The following is a 19111-nucleotide window of genomic DNA, read 5'->3' as shown; positions in this document are numbered from 1 at the left end:
TATTGGTTTATTTTGGGTTTAAGTTGTTGTATAAGTAAGGCTTCTTTAATTTTGCGTTTGTTTATGTTTGTTTCTTTATTTAGTATTTGAGTGTTTTCTATGGTTATGTTGTGTTTATTTGACTTGCAGTGTTCGAAAATGTGTGAAGGTGACTTTTTATGTTCTTTGAATCTGGTTTCCATTTTCTACTTGTTTCTCCAATATAGAAGTCGTGGCAGTTATCACATTGTATTTTATAAATAATGTTGGTGTGGTGTTTGTCAGTGTAGTTTTACATAGTATAGACCTCAGTTTTGTGCCTGGTTTTGAATAAATTTGGTATTAACTGGAATGTCATATTTTGTTACTAATTTTGCCAAATGTTGGTTATTTGTTTGCTGATGTCAGGAATATATGGTATACAGCAGTATATGGTTTCGTGGTTTTGATTCGTGAGCTGTATTTACTTTAGTTGGTGGTTGATTTTGCTTTTTGTCTAGGTGTGTGCATTATAATGTTTTCTACGGTTTGTGGAGGAAACTTATTGATGTTGATGAAGTATTGTTTTATTTTGTCTAATTCATCGTTAATTTTATCTGGTGAGCATAGTTTTATGGCTGTGTTTATTTGGTTTCTTAGTATGTTGAGTTTTTGTTTTGTTTCATGTGCTGAGTCCCAAGGAATGTATAGTCCAGTATGGGTGATTTTTCGGTAGATTTCTGTTTTGAATTGTGTGTCAGTTCTTGTAACTTTGAGGTTAAGAAATGATATTTAATTGCTTTCTTCCTGTTCACATGTGAAGTTAATGTTGGGATGTATAGAGTTAATGCGATTGAAAAAATTAAGTATGTGTTCTGTAGATTTGAATCCTGCAACCGTGTCATCTACATATCTGTACCAGTATAGTGGTGGATGTAATGCTGTGTTAATTGCTTGTGTTTCAACTTGTGTCATAAAAATATTGACTAGAACTGGTGATACTGGGTTGGCCATGCTTAGGCCATTTGTTGGTATATAGTTTAGGTTGTTGAACATGAAGTTTGTCTTTATCGTGGTGAATTCTATGAGGGTTGCTAACTGGTTACTGGGAATTTCTATAGTTGGGTTAGGGTCTCGGATATAGAGTTCTAAGGCTATCTTGCAGGCTTCAGTGGTTGGAACTTCTGTAAAGAGGGATATAACATCAAAACTGGCCATTAAGGCTTTATGATTAAGTTCATTTAGATTAGACTTGAAATTAAAAGAGTCTTTGATGAATGAGCTGGCTGATGTTACATATTTGGAGAATGCCCATGCTATGTATTTACCAAGATTGTAATTAAACGATTCATATGTGGACATTATTGGTCGTAATGGACAATCTGGTTTATGAGGTTTGGGGATGCCGTATATTTGAGGTGTGCGTGAGTCAGTTTTACGTAGGTAGGAATAAAGTGTTTGTGAAATTGTGTTGGCTTTTTTCATTTGTAGTAGTAATTTGTTCAGTTGTGTCTAAATAAAGAAACAAACATAAACAAACGCAAAATTAAAGAAACCTTACTTATACAACAATTTAAACCCAAAATAAACCAATATAAAGGAACACCTTTATACCTATATTAATATAATAAAATAAATAAAATTATATATTCAAACATCTAATACCGCCCTCTACATTTCAACACACAGTTACACAACCCCTTTCAAACATGTGGTCAGCTTCCGTTCAGTTACCTCTTTCTTGGTGAACCTGACGATGACCGAAGAAGGTCGAAACGTTGTTCGCTCTTCTATGTAAAAAAAATATTTTCTCAACCCAAACGAGCCGTTTTTGCATATAAAGTTCTCTGCTTTATTTTGGTAAATGTTAATACCCATACCAGCCACTCTAATATACATTTTTACTTCAAGTAGGTTTCCTGTCATCACAAATTTTCAGTAATCTTTTTTCAAACCATATAAAAACACTTCCACATTGTCATTTCATCACGAATGATCAGTAATATTTTTCCAAACCATAATAAAAACACTTCCACAATGTCATTGAAGATATGTTAGCAAACTTTAAGCTTTTCCATACACTCCTAATACACACTTGAAGACAGAATGTCTTTCATAAGTACTTTATAAATAGGTTTTACTGAGATATATCTACTTTTAAATACAACAACTTTCAAAGTATATTATGATGGCACCACCATGTTCAAAAAGTGTTATTTAATATATACATAAAAATTTATTATCAAACAAAAATACATGAATATGATTAAAATAACAAGCAAGTAAATAAGAACACAAAACAAAATTAAATACGTTTTTTTAGATTTGTCTTCAATATTCTACTTCTATAAAACAGTTCATACTTACTATAATATCACATTCGATATAATGGAAAATTATGCCATAAATAGAATGTAGGTCATCTTTCTTATCTATATGATCATACACTGCTACTATCCACCTCATCAGATCTGCCTGACAAAGTATTGGTAAATTAGAACTTACACTGTAACTAAACCAAAACAATATCCAATTTCTAAGGTTAAATTCACTAATATACAACTTTTTGGGAAAATGTAAAAAAGTAACATTTATGCTTATTGAAATTATTTTAAAACTGTTTAATTTAAAATTTTAAATCATATTTTACTGGGTCTATTATTTTTTTACAATAGCTAATTTAATTTCTAAATCAAGAGTTACTGCAAAACATATAATTACATCTCTTGCACTCAGTGAAAATTATATTACTGTGATATGTTACAAATGTAGAATCTTTGAGCTAATTTAGTAAATTTTATAACTAGTTAGCTTTAAACCAAAATATAAGATATATAACTTTGAATATCAATTTAGGACTTGTGAAGCAGAGTAGAAATAGGCAAAAAAATGAAAAAAAATGATCAGGTTTCAAATTTTAAAGTGCAAGGACCTAAAGCTGTTCATACTCAACAAGATTTAAATAAAAAGTAAAAACAGTAAAATGAAAACAAACAATTGTTAAATTACAGGAAGAAAAATCTACATAAAATACAATAATATACAATTTTAAAAACATGGTTAATTTTCACTGTCTTTATGCCAAAATGTAAATCAATATGTCTGGAACATTGTTACTGATAATTGTCAAAGTAGCAGCAAAAGTGTGTTAAGATGGGTATTATTCACGTCAGTATCACATTGCTCACACAGTGAATTATCATTATCAAATATACTGCGTAGCTCAAAAAGCAATGCCTGATGTGGAACCTTACCAAACTACTCTACAATCATTATGCAAGCTACTTTACTTCTGTCAAGAGTAAGAAATCCCTTCCTGTATGGATAAAAAGATCAATGGCAACAGAAAAGAATGATTTTAATCTACCAAGCAAATCATTCCTCTAATATTAACACATTCAAGAATCCAATAAAGCTAAATAGTCAAAATAAGATTCAGAAGCTAGTTTCTTAAAGATTAGGAAAGAACATGAGAGGTATTACTAGTTTCTGTTTTCTGAACTATCTAGGAGCTATGCAAGTTGATGCAAGTGGAAAAATGGCTGTAATGCATAGTCTCAAAGTCAGTTATTGCAAAAAATATTACATTTAACTATTCAGTAGAAACAGAAACCACAAAAGATGTCATGTAGGTAATCACAGACACACACAAACCATGACTGAATCAAAGGTTATGAGGTGATACCCTCTGAAAAAAAAAAACAATTTCAACAGCATTAATAGAAAATGAATTATAATTTTTAGACAGATCCAAAATCTTACAGCAATTCAAAGTGAGAACAGTGGCCAGCTGCAGCAGAATAATTAATCAATAAATGCCTAGACATCATGCAGAAATCATGGTCCATCAAAATATGAGAACACAATGATAAGAATAAAACTGATGAAAGTATGCAGTATTCTCCAAAAATAATTTCATATATCAAAGTTGAAGTGGTAGTTCAAAAGACTCAGTACACAAACACTGGTCTGGAAAATTTCAAAATAATTGTGCAGAGTTTTAGACCCTAATGCTATACAACATTGAGTTTTTGTAATACAAAATCACTGGTTAAAACTAGACAAAATTCATTTAGATTTGAGAAGATTAGGCCATAATAAACCCAGAACCTGCAAGATGTTAAACTCTTATACATTTAAACTTAAAATGCTGTATGTGTGAAATAGAATTCAACTTACTTTCAAGAATTAGTCAAAAAAACTTTGTTTCAGCCACCACAAGTGGAGATCCTTTGTAAGAAACATAAGAACCAATTTGCAATGCTTCCTTCATATATTCAACTCAAGCCTTCAATTGCTTCACAATTATCTTTATATTTAATGACAAACAGAAAATCTGAAAGTTATCAGCATGAAAGTAGTTTGCTACTGATGAAAGATATTATTCTGAAGAAGATCTAGCAGGTTCACTCCTTGTCATAGGGCAAAATTACAGCACAGAATTAAGAATATTAAAAGAATAAACTTGTAATACTTCTTTAAGACAAACATTTTTAGAGATAAAATTTATTAACTAAAAAGTTATTTAATTGTATAGATAATTTTTTAAACATTTTGAATCTGGGTTGATTTCAGCATCTTCCAAACAAGTGTGTTAATATTTCTGAATCCTTTGAATTTTATCTAAACATACAACAACACTCATGAATACCTTGATGGAGTTGAAATAGTTTCAACAAAATATTATGAATTTGACCATTATAAACTTATATACATTCAAGATGTCAGAAAAACATAGGTTCAAGAAGTCTTGATAGAAATGAATAAAAACCCTGTAACCCAAGTGCTTTCAAAAGGTGATTCCTTCAGAAGCAAATACAAGTGTAGTTTTATTAATGGACATTGGTCATATGATCAGTTTAAGTGATTTAAAATAGCTGGAAATAAATAATAAAAACTTAAGAACTCAAAGCTTAAATACTTCTTGAAAAAAAATAGATATTTCTGTGATGAAAGCAATATAAACTTTCTCTAGAGATTAACAAATTCAATTCAAGATTAAACAAAATGATATCTTCAACAAAACAATACGAAGCAGTAAACATGACCTAATAAATAGTTAAAAGTCCTAATTCCCTAAATCTGTTACAAACAAATGCTCTATGAAAAAAGGTGCAAGTCTCAACTCTCTCTTTGGCAACAGCCATATTGGGCTTATCATACTAAAGTGAGCCTCATAAACTTAAAGTCATTTAACTGTAGAATATGACAATTGATTTGATAAAGGATTTTTCCTAGAAAGATATAATTTTCCTGCATTGAAAATGTATTTCCAATTGGCACTTTCCTTGTCCAGTACTGCCCTCTATATGCACTTTTCTTTTATACCTGCCACAAGCCTTCTGCTCCCTGCTGTTGCAATTGGGAGATTGAACATGCATCTCATGCAGATCATCAAGCATCTCTAATTAAACAATAGGAGAAAGACATGCTCATGAAATGCATGTGGCTCCCTTTACACCCCACTTTAAAGTTTAGTAGGAGGAGCAAGACATTGTGAATAATCTGGTAAATACAAGGGCAAAAAAGTGAGATGCAGAGCAGCTAGGATGCATTGAACTGTATCTGGTAGGTTAACTGCATCCAAAACCTTCTCTACTGGCCATCAACATCTTGTGAGGGTAGGATAAGGACCATACCATATTCACCTCCAACCCAAGAAGTGGAGATCAAGATCCACACCAATAACTGGGAATTACACAAGAATCTACATTCTAAAGTAATCTGGGACTTGTCATATAGCTTGGACAGATGGATTTAACTTGTGCACTCTAATCCAAACTTTCTCCATGGGGAACTGATATCCCACAAGGGTAGGATGAGGACACCCAATCAAAGGGTTGAAACTGCATGTTCAATGGATCAACACCAGATGTTATGAAATATGTAACAGTATGCATGTGTAAACTCAAGGAAGGGAGGAACAATGAGTTGTAGAGTTTGGAGGACACTGGAGACAGTGCAATGGGTGACCACATAACCCTATTTTGAAAAGCAGACCACACAGAATTCTTCACTCAAGCTTTGGCAGGAATGAGCAGCTATCCCCCTTTGTTTTACCAATGCCATCCATAGGTGGTACAGTCCAAAACAGACATGTATATGAAACAATTATCATGAGGTAAAAAAACCTAGTGATCTTATGGAACACCTTTTTCTATGGTGACAATGCAGAGCCAAGGACAAGAGTGCATGGTCAACATTGCAGATTTTGTTGTTAAAGAACATCTGACCAGGCATCACTCGTCACAAAGCACAATCCAAGAGAAAATCAAAGCAAAGGCCCCCATAAGAAAAGAAACCATGAATATAGATTTATCTAGTTTCAGAGCTGCATTGAAGTGTGAAGTAAATCACAGGTGGTAGGCAATACCCCAATGATGCAATGTAGATAATGGGAGATGAACATAATTTGGTGGCCAACACTGCCCAATTACAAAATCTCTTCCAAATGCTAACAGAGGTAAGAAGGATAGGAAAAGGTGAAGAGGACTGTAAGTAGAACAGAAGAAAAGAAGGGGACAAGAGGAATAAGCCATCAGAAGGAAATGATGATTCCAACTGGGTAAAGGGAGAAAGATTTAAAGAGAAAGAGAGTAGCCCAGGAATAAATAGCCTGGAACAGGAAACCATTAAGGAACCATGTGGGCAATATAATAACAAAGAGCATGCACAGGGCATAGAACTCTAGCTGGATGAGGATAAAATGAAAGAGAGCAGGAAGGAAAATGGGAAAAATAGGTGAGTTACCCTGAACAGTCACACAGGTCAACTGAAGGAAGGAAGAAGTCATGTAGAGTGGTACAGTGTATGAAGGACAGCTGTAGTAAATATATACATGATCACTGCCCCCCACAGGTCAAGAGGGAAAGAAATACTCTTTATAGGAAAGACAAAACAAAGAACATGAAGCAGTGCATTCAAACAATGGTATGTCCTGATCTGGAAGTACAGAATGCAGATGTGGCTGATGTATTTGGAAAGAATGTTAAGAAAAGATAAAACCATGTGGTAGTGAAGAAGTGAGGTAAAGGAAACAGCACTGAAATGAGAAACCAGACCTCCCTGCCAGGAATCAGACAAAAAGCCAGGTGTGAAGATAGAGGATGTGATGTGCAGGAAGCAGAACTGGCAACTATAGTTGATGAAGGAAGTCAGTGACTAAAAGAAGAGGGGAGGAACAATCACAATTGGACATGCAAAGAAACTGCAGTTAAGCAGGCCAGTTGGAGTAATCACAAGGACCATCCATGGAGTTGTATGCATGAAAGAAACCACCTGAAGAAGTAATGGAATAGGAAGATTTACAAAGGAAACTGGTTCAACCTGAATAAAGGCAGCCATATCCAAAACAAAAGTATCTGCTGAATGAAGTAAGCAGTAAATGTAATGATATGAGGGATACACTACCAGTTGCAAAGCCACCAAAAACATGGGGATGAAGGAACCAGTCAACCAGGTGAAAGAACCCAATATGCAACACACCATCAAATGAAGATTATGACAAAAGACCCAAGAAGATGATCCAAAGGGAGAAACAGAACACAGGGATCTTGACTAGGTGCACCCTTGGAAAAAATATGTGCCTCCCCTGGAGAATTGACAGAGTGAATCTTGACCAAATGATCTCTGGGAAACAAAAGAAATGTTCCTAAGCTTAATGAACAGCAAGGAGTTTGAGGAATTTGATAGGAAGAGAGCATTCCACAAAAGGCCAATAAAATCTGAGCCACACAGTGGTCAACCCATGCACTTCAACCCTGAAAGGATGCATCCATGAACAGATGTAAATTGTGCCAGGGAGGAGGAAGCAAGGCACTCACCAAAGGATGAGTTGTGGCTTACCATCAAAGAAGACCAACCATAAGGTAGAAAGGAAGAGTGTTGGGATAAGCCAAAGGATTCCAAACAAGGAAACTCATACAAGCCCAACCAAGGGGTATGAAAAGAATCAGAAAAGACCACATCCCCAGAAGTGATAGGTCTTTGCAAGTAGAAAGTGAGGGAGCAAAGAGGGCTTTCCAAACAGCTTATGCCACAGACCAAAGCCAAAGAAGATAAGGTTAATCGAGATGGATGTCAAAGAAAACAACTAAACAAACAAGGAACCAGGTAGGACAAAGGAAGGACTTTGCCAAGTTGATCAACCAGCCTACATGAGTAGCTTTGAGAAGGAACTGGTGATTATGACAGGGTGATTCCTGTTAAGAAAGAGCATAAAGAGGCCAGTAGTACATGAAGAACAAAAAGTGCAACTAAATACTATTTATCAAGTTTTTTTTTAAGAACGTCATAAATATTACCACATAGACAATAATAAAATTTATAAAGCAAAATTGCACAATTAATGCTGCCAAATGTCTTGGCAATATCTAAAACACAAATTGAAACAGGTTGTTTGGCCTCAAAAACTTTAATATGCTTTGTAGCAACAGCCAATAAACACATTTTAGTAGATTTGTGATGAATCATTGTCACTTTTAGTTATTTACAGTGCTTCATGTATAACCCAGTATGATAAAATTTATGTAATAATTAGCTTATGCATTTGAATGTGGTGATGATGACTAACCAAGAAGAAAGTAGGTCATGGGTAAACCAAAGCTGTATTGAAGTCAACGGTAAGAAATAGAAATTTATGTTATTTTCAGACTAATGCTGACACAACAGATTGTTTACTTAAACTTGAGAATGATGTTGACAGACTAACACAGTACGTAGAAAACTATGAGAGATAACATTACTTGGAAAACTTTGAATGAGGGGTTGGACAGAACATTTGAATTAGGATTGATTACCAAAAGATGAGGATAGATACATGAAAACAGGCAGCTGATTTATCATTTTCTAGTTTAGCCACTTGTGAAGTTTTGTCTTTTATTCTGAGAATTATGATGAGCTGCAAAAAAAATCAACCAACTAAGTGACAGATCCACTTGTGGATGGATATGTAAAGTATTTTTGAAGCTGCAAGAATACCAAATAGAACTGATATAAGAACCCAGGTTTTTGGCCAGATAGTTAACAGACATGGAGTTCATTCTGTGTTGCCATAGCTGCTAAGATCAAATATTTATCTGCCAATGAAAACTGCTTCCAGTCTCCTGAAAAAGTTGGTAACCCAAACTATAATGTATAAAACAGCTATGCCAGTGTTTCTTCTGCATGATTTGGAAAAAGTGCATTGCTTGAGCTTCAAGTAAATAATCAATGCTATCTGTCTTGAATCAAAAAACATAATTAAAAACTGATATGAAACATATAGAAACTCAGAAGTGTCATTGTTTGAGCTTAGAATAGTAACATTTAAAGAGTGTTACTGAAGTGAATTATGAAATTGGAAAGTGTAAGCTCATTCAGAAATTGTTACACTAAACATTGAAGTGTATTCTCAACCTAAGTCTAAGTCAAATTATTTATTCTAACCATAAACTTCCTCAAGTTGGTGATTTGTGTGTTTCTTTCTCAACTACATATCTCAATTTAATACCAATTAGTTGTGACTGACACAGCCCACCTGTTGCAGTGATTACTGAAACCAAACAGCAAGGTACATAAAATCTCATTTTTTTTGAAAAAACATTTTTATTGTAAAGTATACACTCAATAATACAAGTGTATGAAAAAAAGATAGAAATAGGCTGATACTTTTCCACATGATCAGGATCACCATCCATATAGATGGATACAACCTTACCAGTTTGAAGAATCTCAGGAAATTTACCAGTAATACATACTATACTAATAAGTATAGTTAATGGTTCAATAACTGTATTGCCAACATATGTAATCACTGATGATAAATTATCAACCAATCCAGCAAGATAGCTACTGTGTTTTAATAGTTGCACGAATTTCAGCCACAGTTACAAGTGCAAGATAAATAGATTGAGTTCTAGACATAGCCTGACTAGAAAAATAATCATCAAATATATTAGCAATACCAGCAAGGTCAGTGACACAAAAATCTGTTATTATTAATATAATTAATCTTGGCATTACTTTCCTTTGTACTAATTGTTGTTTGTTAATGGATACCAATACATAAAAAGTCTTCATTCTGGAAAGAACTCTAAAAATTTTTTATTGGCATCTTTATGCTAAACAACCACCTTAAATTCCAAATATTTATTGAAAGTCAAACAATTATCTGTATATTTAATATGATTATAGTGTCTTCTTATGTTTAATTATACATAACACAGTAACAATCATCCAAGGCTGATATCTGGCATTATTCAATTTAAGAACTTTAGATATCAAAAACAAGAATTATACAGTTTAAAATAATGCTATAGAAAAGTGGGAAAGGCTAAATTGGCATTAGGTTTTCCATCCAAAAAACAGGAAAAAATTAAAGTAGATTGTTTGTTATTTGTAGATGTGTTATAAAATATATCCAAAATGAAATAAATTCTGCAATAAGAAGTACACAAAGAAGTAAAGTAATACTAGATGGTTTGATTTTAAAACAATTTTCAATCTTTACTTTGGTTGGAATAGTGAATTGTTTTGGTAAACTAAGCAATCTAAAAGTAGAATTTTGCCCTGATGATGATGATAATGTTAACCAAAAATAGTTGGCTCTAAGTTATATTAAATAATTGTAATTATTGTGCCATAACATGTCATTTTTTGTAATTGTTACTCTGACTGTCAATTTTATAGATAACGTTTACAAAGTTTAGTGTTATCTATGAAATAAGAAACAAAATATGCATATTTTAGTATTTAATTATTTACTTGAAGCTTAAATATTGGTAAACTTGTGAAACTTTGAAAGAAAACATACTTTATTTTTTGCATTACAATCTTCCAAACTCATGTAACAGTTTTATAAAAGGGAACATCCATGTGATCATGGTAAAGAAAGAGCTGAGGTAATACAACATAATTTGATTTTCATGGAAAAGTACAACTTATTGTAAATGTACACCTATGAATGAACTGATATATCTTTATGTTTAATAAGTTATTATTTTTTTAATAACTGATGGTTATACTTATAGATCACCTTACTGAAAAATAAAAATCATTACATAATAAATTCCTACTTGGAGTGCAATGGATATGTTTCCAACACCCATCCATGAAATAGTTTTCAAAACTGCAATAACAGGTACCACATCAAATGGGAGTAAACTCCTGATCAATCGACGGCAGACTGCTTCAGCTAAAGTTTACCAAAACCAGAATATCATACATTATATTTAAATGCATATAACTAATATTTCATCCACATTTGCTTATAGTTGTTGTAAAGATGTTCTGGTTACTTTACATACTAATTTTTAATAAAGATATTTTTTTCATACAAATTTTCTCTAATTATACAATGTACTGATGACCATTCATTCATGATATACTGTCATCAAAATGGGATTAATCTGGAACTAAATGCTATTAACAATGTTGTTATAACTTGTAAACCACTATAAAGTCAACATTTTCAATTAATAAAAATATTCAACTTTCTCTGTTACTCTTTATGGACTAAAGTCACACTCAAAGTAGCGTGTATTATACTTAAAATTTACTGCATTTTTTATTCCAGAATGTTTTTTTCTATTACTCATATATTCAGTATATTCTATTCAATTGTATTTAATACTGTCTATAGTTTTTTAATAGCCATTACTGATGTTAGTTATACAGGCTGATATACAGTAAATTTGATGATATAACTGTGTATTACATACATTTAAATGTAACATGTACTTACAAAACTTCTTTCTTCCAATGACAGCAATTAATTTAATTAAAATATCACCAGGTAGACCTTCACTTCTTGCTGTTCTCTGTATTAAATTCACACTCAACTGAACAGGTAAACTTCGTGTTTTTGTGGCTATCAACAGAAACAAAAGCTCTTAAAACAATTTACTATGTAGTTTAATCTTTACAATATTGTTTGTTAAAAGTATTATTGAACCTTCTCAAAAAACTTCAGACATCAGATTACCATGGAACTGGGTTCAAAAAGTGAATACAAAATAAATTATGAATGCTACAAAAAACACATGAAATATCTGAAAGTAACTGTAAAATGTTGCTGAATTAAAAAAGAAGATTAGTAATTTAAGAAATATTCTAGTTTGTTCAGTTTACTATGTATAGAAATTAATCTTGCAGCTCTATGACATGTCTGGATCAAACATAAAATATACTATAGTTCCACATGCAAAATTATCAATCTTTTGAGGAATATAGTTTGTATATTTGCAGCAGCATTGTTTCAAAAACCTCATTTCAGCATGTAATTAATTATGTAGACCATAAATAAAAAAAAAACACAAGAAGAAACAGCATGGGACTAGTGTCGTTATATTCATATGTAATTTTTTTTTCATACCTGTTTTTCATAAACAAAGTTTTAATGATTAATTTTTTTTGCAATTCTGTGCTTTCTGTAATAATCATAAAACTAATGACTAATTCATATACAAGCAAGTGTAATAAAATACTCAGTTTTAGAAAGATTTGCATACTCATTGATGCTTTCTATGGTAACAAATATATTATAATATTTAAGGAACTGACTAATCATTTATGATAGATTGTTAAATTTGACAAAACTGCAATTAATCATTGAGCTTTCCAAAGTATAAAACAAATGTTGAAAGCCAGATTTATATCAAACAATAATCCCACCAATTGTTTACATTTATAATTTTAAAATGTATTTCAAACAGGTACTTAACTATAAAATTTGGAAAGTCTATCCTTGTTGAGTTTCAACTCATGCTTTCCATAAATCATATAACTATAAAATTTTCCAAATGTCTTTTAGTCATTACAGAGCAGGCACCAATTACCTAGTTTTCCACTTCTCTATCTTCCAGGTGACTCACTGCAGAAGTGTTGTGGGTTCTGTTTTATTGACATAATATCCAGTTATGATACAAAATTTAATAGTGGGGAGGCAAGATATACAGGTTATTACTTGTTTCATTGGACTCTTTATGTGACACTGTAAATAATCCTCCAGAGAGCAATAAAGCACATGCACAGAAACAAGTTGACTCGACACCTGTTCAGAGAACTCAATGTGGACTTTACCAGCTTGAGTATTCAACAGTGTTTACAATGAAAATTCCACAGAATAATAAGATTGCACTTTGGATCTGTGAAAACATTTATTACAGTATATGGTTTGGAACCAATCCAATAATATATAAATATCACAAGTGTTTGAATATTGGTCATCTTCCTGGGATATTTGGAATTTAGCAGTATTCTGTACAAGCATACAAATATATTTATTTTGCACACATTTGTCAAATTCTATTTCCATTTCAAATGTGTTCATGAACCAATAAATACTCTTTATTCCCAAATGCTTAAATTTTTTTTTATTAAAACATACAAAAATAAATGAAACAAAAATTTCAAAGTACTTACAGTGTTATGACTAATAATAGTTATTCAATACTATTTGAAAATAACTAAAAGATCATGGCATGTGCACTTTAATCTGTCCACAGCAAAAGAATTAACTGCTTGTTTTATCAAGTGCCTGTATAGAGAACAAGACTAAAGATATTGCCCTTTATACAGAATATGGAGGTGCAAAATATATTTTGGTTACAAATAGTAAAAAAAAAAGAAAGAATGGAAAGGTCTGCCCTTAATGACAAGGTATCATTAATTGAGATTCTAATGTACCTGTTTAAAATTCATTTACTTCCAAAAAACTTTAAAATTCAAAACATGTATGCTTAGCTCTGAAATACTAAAAGTCAGAATACTCATATCCTAAAGAAGGATAGAACAGATGAATATAAAAAATTAAAAATGTGAAACTCACTACAAGCTATAGATAGGAAAATAATAATTAAATTAAAAGGAATATGCAGTCAATCAGAGTCAGAATACAATCCATAATCTGAAAACATTTTACAAAACTGGATTTGATGAAGGATTGAAGGGACCAGTCTTATAAAAAGACTGGACCTAGAGGACATTCAGAAATTCTTTTAGGCAGGGTACTATTTTACACATGACATCCCTCAATTTCAGAAAAAGTGTCTACTTTGTGAAATTTAATGGCATATCAATCCCAAGGAGTCAACTATAGGACACAGGTAGTGGCATAAATATTATATCCTGCACCTGTAGTAGAAGTTTCTTGGAGAAGCCCAGACACATTATGAAAAAGCATATTCCAGAAGCAATTGCCTCTTATCATCTGTATCAAAAATGGCTAATGAGTTACACGATCAGCTAAATTAGTGGGTACTTAATGAGAACCAAGTCAAGACCCAAGAAGGCCTCAAAGATGGGCTCAACATCCCAAAGTCAGTGCAATGGGAACACCAAAAAATAAAGCAATGAAGAAATAAGAATAGATTCACTATAATCCCAGTCTTGCTTGAAGATGAAAAACTTAGTGAGAATGGCAGTTCTGCTCCAATACATTTTCAATGGTATTACAAGGATGAGCAAATGGAGATGAAAAAAGTACCAGCTGAGGCATCATCAGTCTTCTATCAACTTCCAAAGGGCAAAACCCTCTCATGGAACTTCAGCATACAGGGTGTATTTTTGTCTAGGGCAAATGCAGAAGTATTTATAAAATGCAAGAGTATCACTTTTTTCTGGTTATATGTAGTAAAAAAATTATAAATTTTAAACACCCTTAGATTTGTAAATAGGGGTTTCTTAACAGCACAGAAATGCTCAAGTTATCTAAGAGAAACACAAAAGTCATAGAGCATGCAAAAGTTCTGACTGGAAAAATCAATAAGGAAATTTCAGAGATGAATTTCTTGCAATTTTGTTTCTCCCATACTTATCATAAAGTTAATATAATTAAGTTATATGTAAGCATTTTAATAAACTACTTCTAGGGGAGAAACCAACACACACATTATGATAAAGTACTCTACAGACAACACCTCTTTTCATCCATACCAAAAATAGCAAGTGAATCATATAATCAGCCAAATGACTTCTGTAATAAGTGAAAGTTAATGAGAATGCAGCTATTTAGCCTGAATGCAGGAAACAGAAAAAAAAAAGGGAGAAAATATTTGTGGGCAGAAAGCAAAAAAACAAAAGAGTGTGAACATAAAAGTATAGTCACAAAAGCTCAAACTTTGACAGTTTGACAGCAACAGGATCAAATAAAATAGAAACAGTACAGATGAGCTCAATGAGTTTGACACTAAGTGAAAGAAAGTTAGGAATCAAAAGACAGAAACCAGGGACTGAGATGAAGTACAAAAGTGAAGGTAGCAAAAATTAAAAGTATAGTCACAAAAGCTCAAACTTTGACAGCTTGACAGCAACAGGATCAAATAAAATAGAAACAGTACAAATGAGCTCAATGAGTCTGACACAGGGAATCAAAAGACAGAAAACTAGGGACTGAGATGAAGTACAAAAGTGAAGGTAGAGTTGGGGACAGTGTGGAAACAATATATGAGAGTGGGGATTGATGACAGCCAGCCCTAGCTTGTGACTGAATTAAATCAGGAATACCACCAAACTTCAGTGCAAAGAAAAGGGCTAAGAAAAGAAAATAAAGATGTGAAATGTAAGGTGAGAAACTATCCTTATCCAACAACCTATAGGAATAAGGAGATGAATTAGAAGAGAATGGCCTTAGTGGAAGAGTGAAAGGAATAATCATCACTTGAAAATTTCACTGTGGCTCTGTGGAGTGCTTTAGACTAAAGATGTAGAGAAGAGTGGTAAGAAGTGTGATAAAAATGAATCAGGTAAAGACAGGAGTAGTGGGTACTAGAGAGTGAAACCAACATCTATAGTCCTCACCCAAATGTAAGAAATGCAAAAGTGGTTGGAGAAACACTAAAATCAAGGATGTAAGACTCAGAGAGGAAAGGGGAAGAAAAATAAAATGGTTTAGGAAAGGGAAAAGAAATAAGTTAGGGTTAGGATTAAGAAGTAGAGAAAAAAAAAAAGAATATAACCAGAGATCAAAATACTACATTCTGACTTTCCAAAAAAATTTAAAATTCTCCTGAATTAGAAATTATATTTCCAATACTACTATTCCTCCATTAACACTTATAGCTACTATTTAACTGCCAGACTCTGATTTAACTGCCAGGCATGGGTGTTCTTCTTTGCCCTTCTAAGCATGAGTCTGAATTTTTTCTTGCTTGCTCCAGCCTTTTACACCCCATTCAATTGCTCTTGGTGATATTTCTCGTGATACTGTCCCACCTACATCAATGCACCCTTTATCTTGGTACAGTAAATAATTCCCTTATTCAGATAATTTTAGCACTTTTTCAAGGCTGATTCCATCCTGGTCTTTAAACACCAGCTCTCAGTAAAGAGGAAGGTTGGGAGAGAGTTAGTGGTATTATTAGAAATATATTTTCAGTTTAGAAAAATATTAACTGACAAAACATATTCACCTCTACTGACACTTATAGCTAGAACACCACATCTGAAAAGGTAGAGGGGCCAGTAAGGGTATTATCCACACAGAAAGCACCTGCATAAATCCTGGGTATACTATGATAAGAATGGAACCTGAGTGGAGGAATTACACTATATCCAGAACTGCATAAATCCTGGGTATACTGTGATAAGAATGGTACCTGAGTGGAGAAATTACACTATATCCAGAACAGACATGTTCTTCACCCTGAACTTTGTTTCTGTATGAAGAGAGGAATTATATAAGTAATCAGCATGACAGGGTAGCCTCAACCATTCCAGTTGAGGTTCCACAAATTTGGGTTGAAATCACTTTAGGCTTGAAATGATGGGATTGTGTACATTGTACTCAACCAGAGTACAAAAATACAAAACTCATCTGATCCAAAATTATGAACATTCATCCTAACTCCCCACTAAATGGACAAGTAATATTCTGCTTGCCCCTTGAATTATGAAGAGAATGTGATATCTGTGCTCAACCAAAGACCCAGAATGAGACTTCTCCACATTTCAAATGAGGAGATTGTGAAACCCTTCCATGAACAATATACTGAACTGATCAAAAAGGGCCACCCATACAGAGAGCTAAGCATCAGATCTGAAGTGGTATTATAAACAAGCTCCTGTGTGGACTGGTGCCACACCTTCTGACATTTGGGGAGAAATTGAGGGACTCAGATATGAGGGCCCCCCAATTTCACTCTCTTCTCCAAGAGTGGAGGAAAAGCCTCTACCCACCAAGTCAGTGACTAGAAACTAGGTGTACTAAAGACTTAATAGGTTCACTAGTAGAAGGTAATGCACATTGGGAATTCATGAAGAACAGTACTTTGGAAAGAGTGCAACAGGTAAATAAAGTTCAGAAATTTTTAAAAGAAAAATGACTCTGATTTATTCAATCTGAAGATAATCAGGGACATGAAGGATCAATTTTAGCTTTAATCATGGTACTCAGAAGTGATGTTCCAGCATACTATGGCAATACTACCGAGTGAGCTTCTTGATGGTGTTATAAAACATTTCATTTCCATCCAGCCTGCTGCAATCAGTAATAGTTATGGTGAAATAGTGGTTGATAGTGCAGAACTGGTTTGATAAAAGCACACTTCTGGGCAACAGTACCTTCTGAGTGAGATCCTATAAAAATAAGGTAAGGGACTCTGAAAGGTAGAAATAAAAATACTTATCCCTCCAGATAATCTAGCAGAAATAGTTTAGATAGCTACAGGGGATAGACAAAAGCCTTTAGATGAAGAGACTGCCAGATTAGGCAAATAATGTGAGATTCAGGTATTGAGGAGACATACTAGTTCACATAGTGACCTCCAACAGACAATATGACTGAGCTGCTAAGGACATAGAAAAGAGAATTATTATAATATGTGACTCACAGAAGGTACCTTGTCTTCAAAGAGAACCCAGAATAAAGGTATAAGTGCAGGCAACAAAACCTTCATGAACCTCATTGAACATGACTAAGATCAAAATCTGATTGGACATAAAATGAGTGAGCAGATTTTAAAAAAAGGACTGAACCCTGTTTATGGTATCAGGTAAGAAAAACTGGTCTGAGAACATCAAGTGTGAAAGTGGTCTGTGGACAAAAAGTGCAAATTGCTTTGCTTGGTGATGTCCAACTGAACTTTGCAATGCAACATTAATTCTCTTAGGAGAGTCTGTCTGAATTGAGACAATAAACCTGTTACTACATACATCACCCATAAAACATGATAATCTGGAAGAGTAACAAGACAAAAACTAGTCCTGAGAAAGGAGGACCAAAATTCAAGAATAAGGAGTGCTAACCCACACACCTTCTTGATGAGATACATAAGACATCACTGTAGAATGATCAGAATGAAGCCCAAACCATGAGATGTTGGTTGTTGAAGAGAAAGAACCACAAAAACATTATGTAGGAAATTCAAGTTGTCCGTGTATATTCTAGAATTCTGACCATTGGTATATGTACATTATCCATGAAACAAGACATTTAGAATGTCTTGGAAAGAATGAAATTCTGGGGGAAGAGGTTGAAATAGAGGAACACAATTTGTTGTACCACACCAATTATCCTCTTGAGATCAAAGAATATTCTTGACTAAGGAAACTGCAGAATCCAGTACATAGATGTATATGATTCCTGATTGGTTACGGACCAATAATTGGTTTGTAATATCATCCTAAAGGCACAAAGGATTCAAGTGATGCCCACATTTCCAGAAGAGAAAGAACCATCTGCATAGTGGAAGAAGGAAAGGTGAGTAAGAGTGGCATCCTACTCCATAGCAGTGAGCAAAATAGAAGATAGCTGAGCCAGAGTGAGCTTACCCCTGGAATTATTGAAAGGATGTGCAACCTGTGTTCAACCAAGGACTTAGGATTGGACCACTTCATGTTTAGAATTATGAGGAGATATTGGATCTCCTTCCACGAACAATATACAAAATTGACATTGATCAAAGAGAAGGGCCATGCACTCATAAACAGAAAGTTTTGTGTCAACTCGGAGCCAGGATTATGAAAGCTCTGAAAGATGTGCAATTAACCAACCACATTCCCTACATTTTTAACAGCAATGTGATCCCATTTCATTCAAACTGAAGATTGGCATGGACTGGCAGGATCTACTTTAGCTTTACCCATGATAATCCACAATACTGAGATAATACCATCCAGTGGGCACCTAGATGGTAATTGTGATTCAAACAGATCTAACTCCACTTATTATTACTAT

At 33.4% G+C, this 19111-nt stretch overlaps 1 protein-coding gene across 4 annotated transcripts in view; it reads right to left on the bottom strand.

The window, feature by feature from the left end:
* The window catches only part of LOC143232172 (centromere protein I-like), a 68661-nt gene that overhangs the window by 32621 nt on the left and 16929 nt on the right, over window positions 1-19111 (bottom strand). For 2 of the 4 annotated variants that reach the window (XM_076467279.1, XM_076467281.1), the window contains exons 3-5: window positions 11681-11806; window positions 10998-11131; window positions 2326-2433 (exon numbers count right to left, since the gene is read on the bottom strand). In XM_076467279.1, the coding sequence (XP_076323394.1) occupies window positions 2326-2433; window positions 10998-11131; window positions 11681-11806 (368 nt within the window). The remainder of the gene's footprint in view (window positions 1-2325; window positions 2434-10997; window positions 11132-11680; window positions 11807-19111) is intronic. The other 2 variants (XM_076467280.1, XM_076467282.1) reach the window with 1 other exon arrangement.

Source organism: Tachypleus tridentatus, chromosome 11 (assembly GCF_004210375.1).
Source record: "Tachypleus tridentatus isolate NWPU-2018 chromosome 11, ASM421037v1, whole genome shotgun sequence".
Lineage (NCBI taxonomy): Eukaryota > Metazoa > Arthropoda > Merostomata > Xiphosura > Limulidae > Tachypleus > Tachypleus tridentatus.
This window is presented reverse-complemented; position numbering and strand designations above follow the sequence as displayed.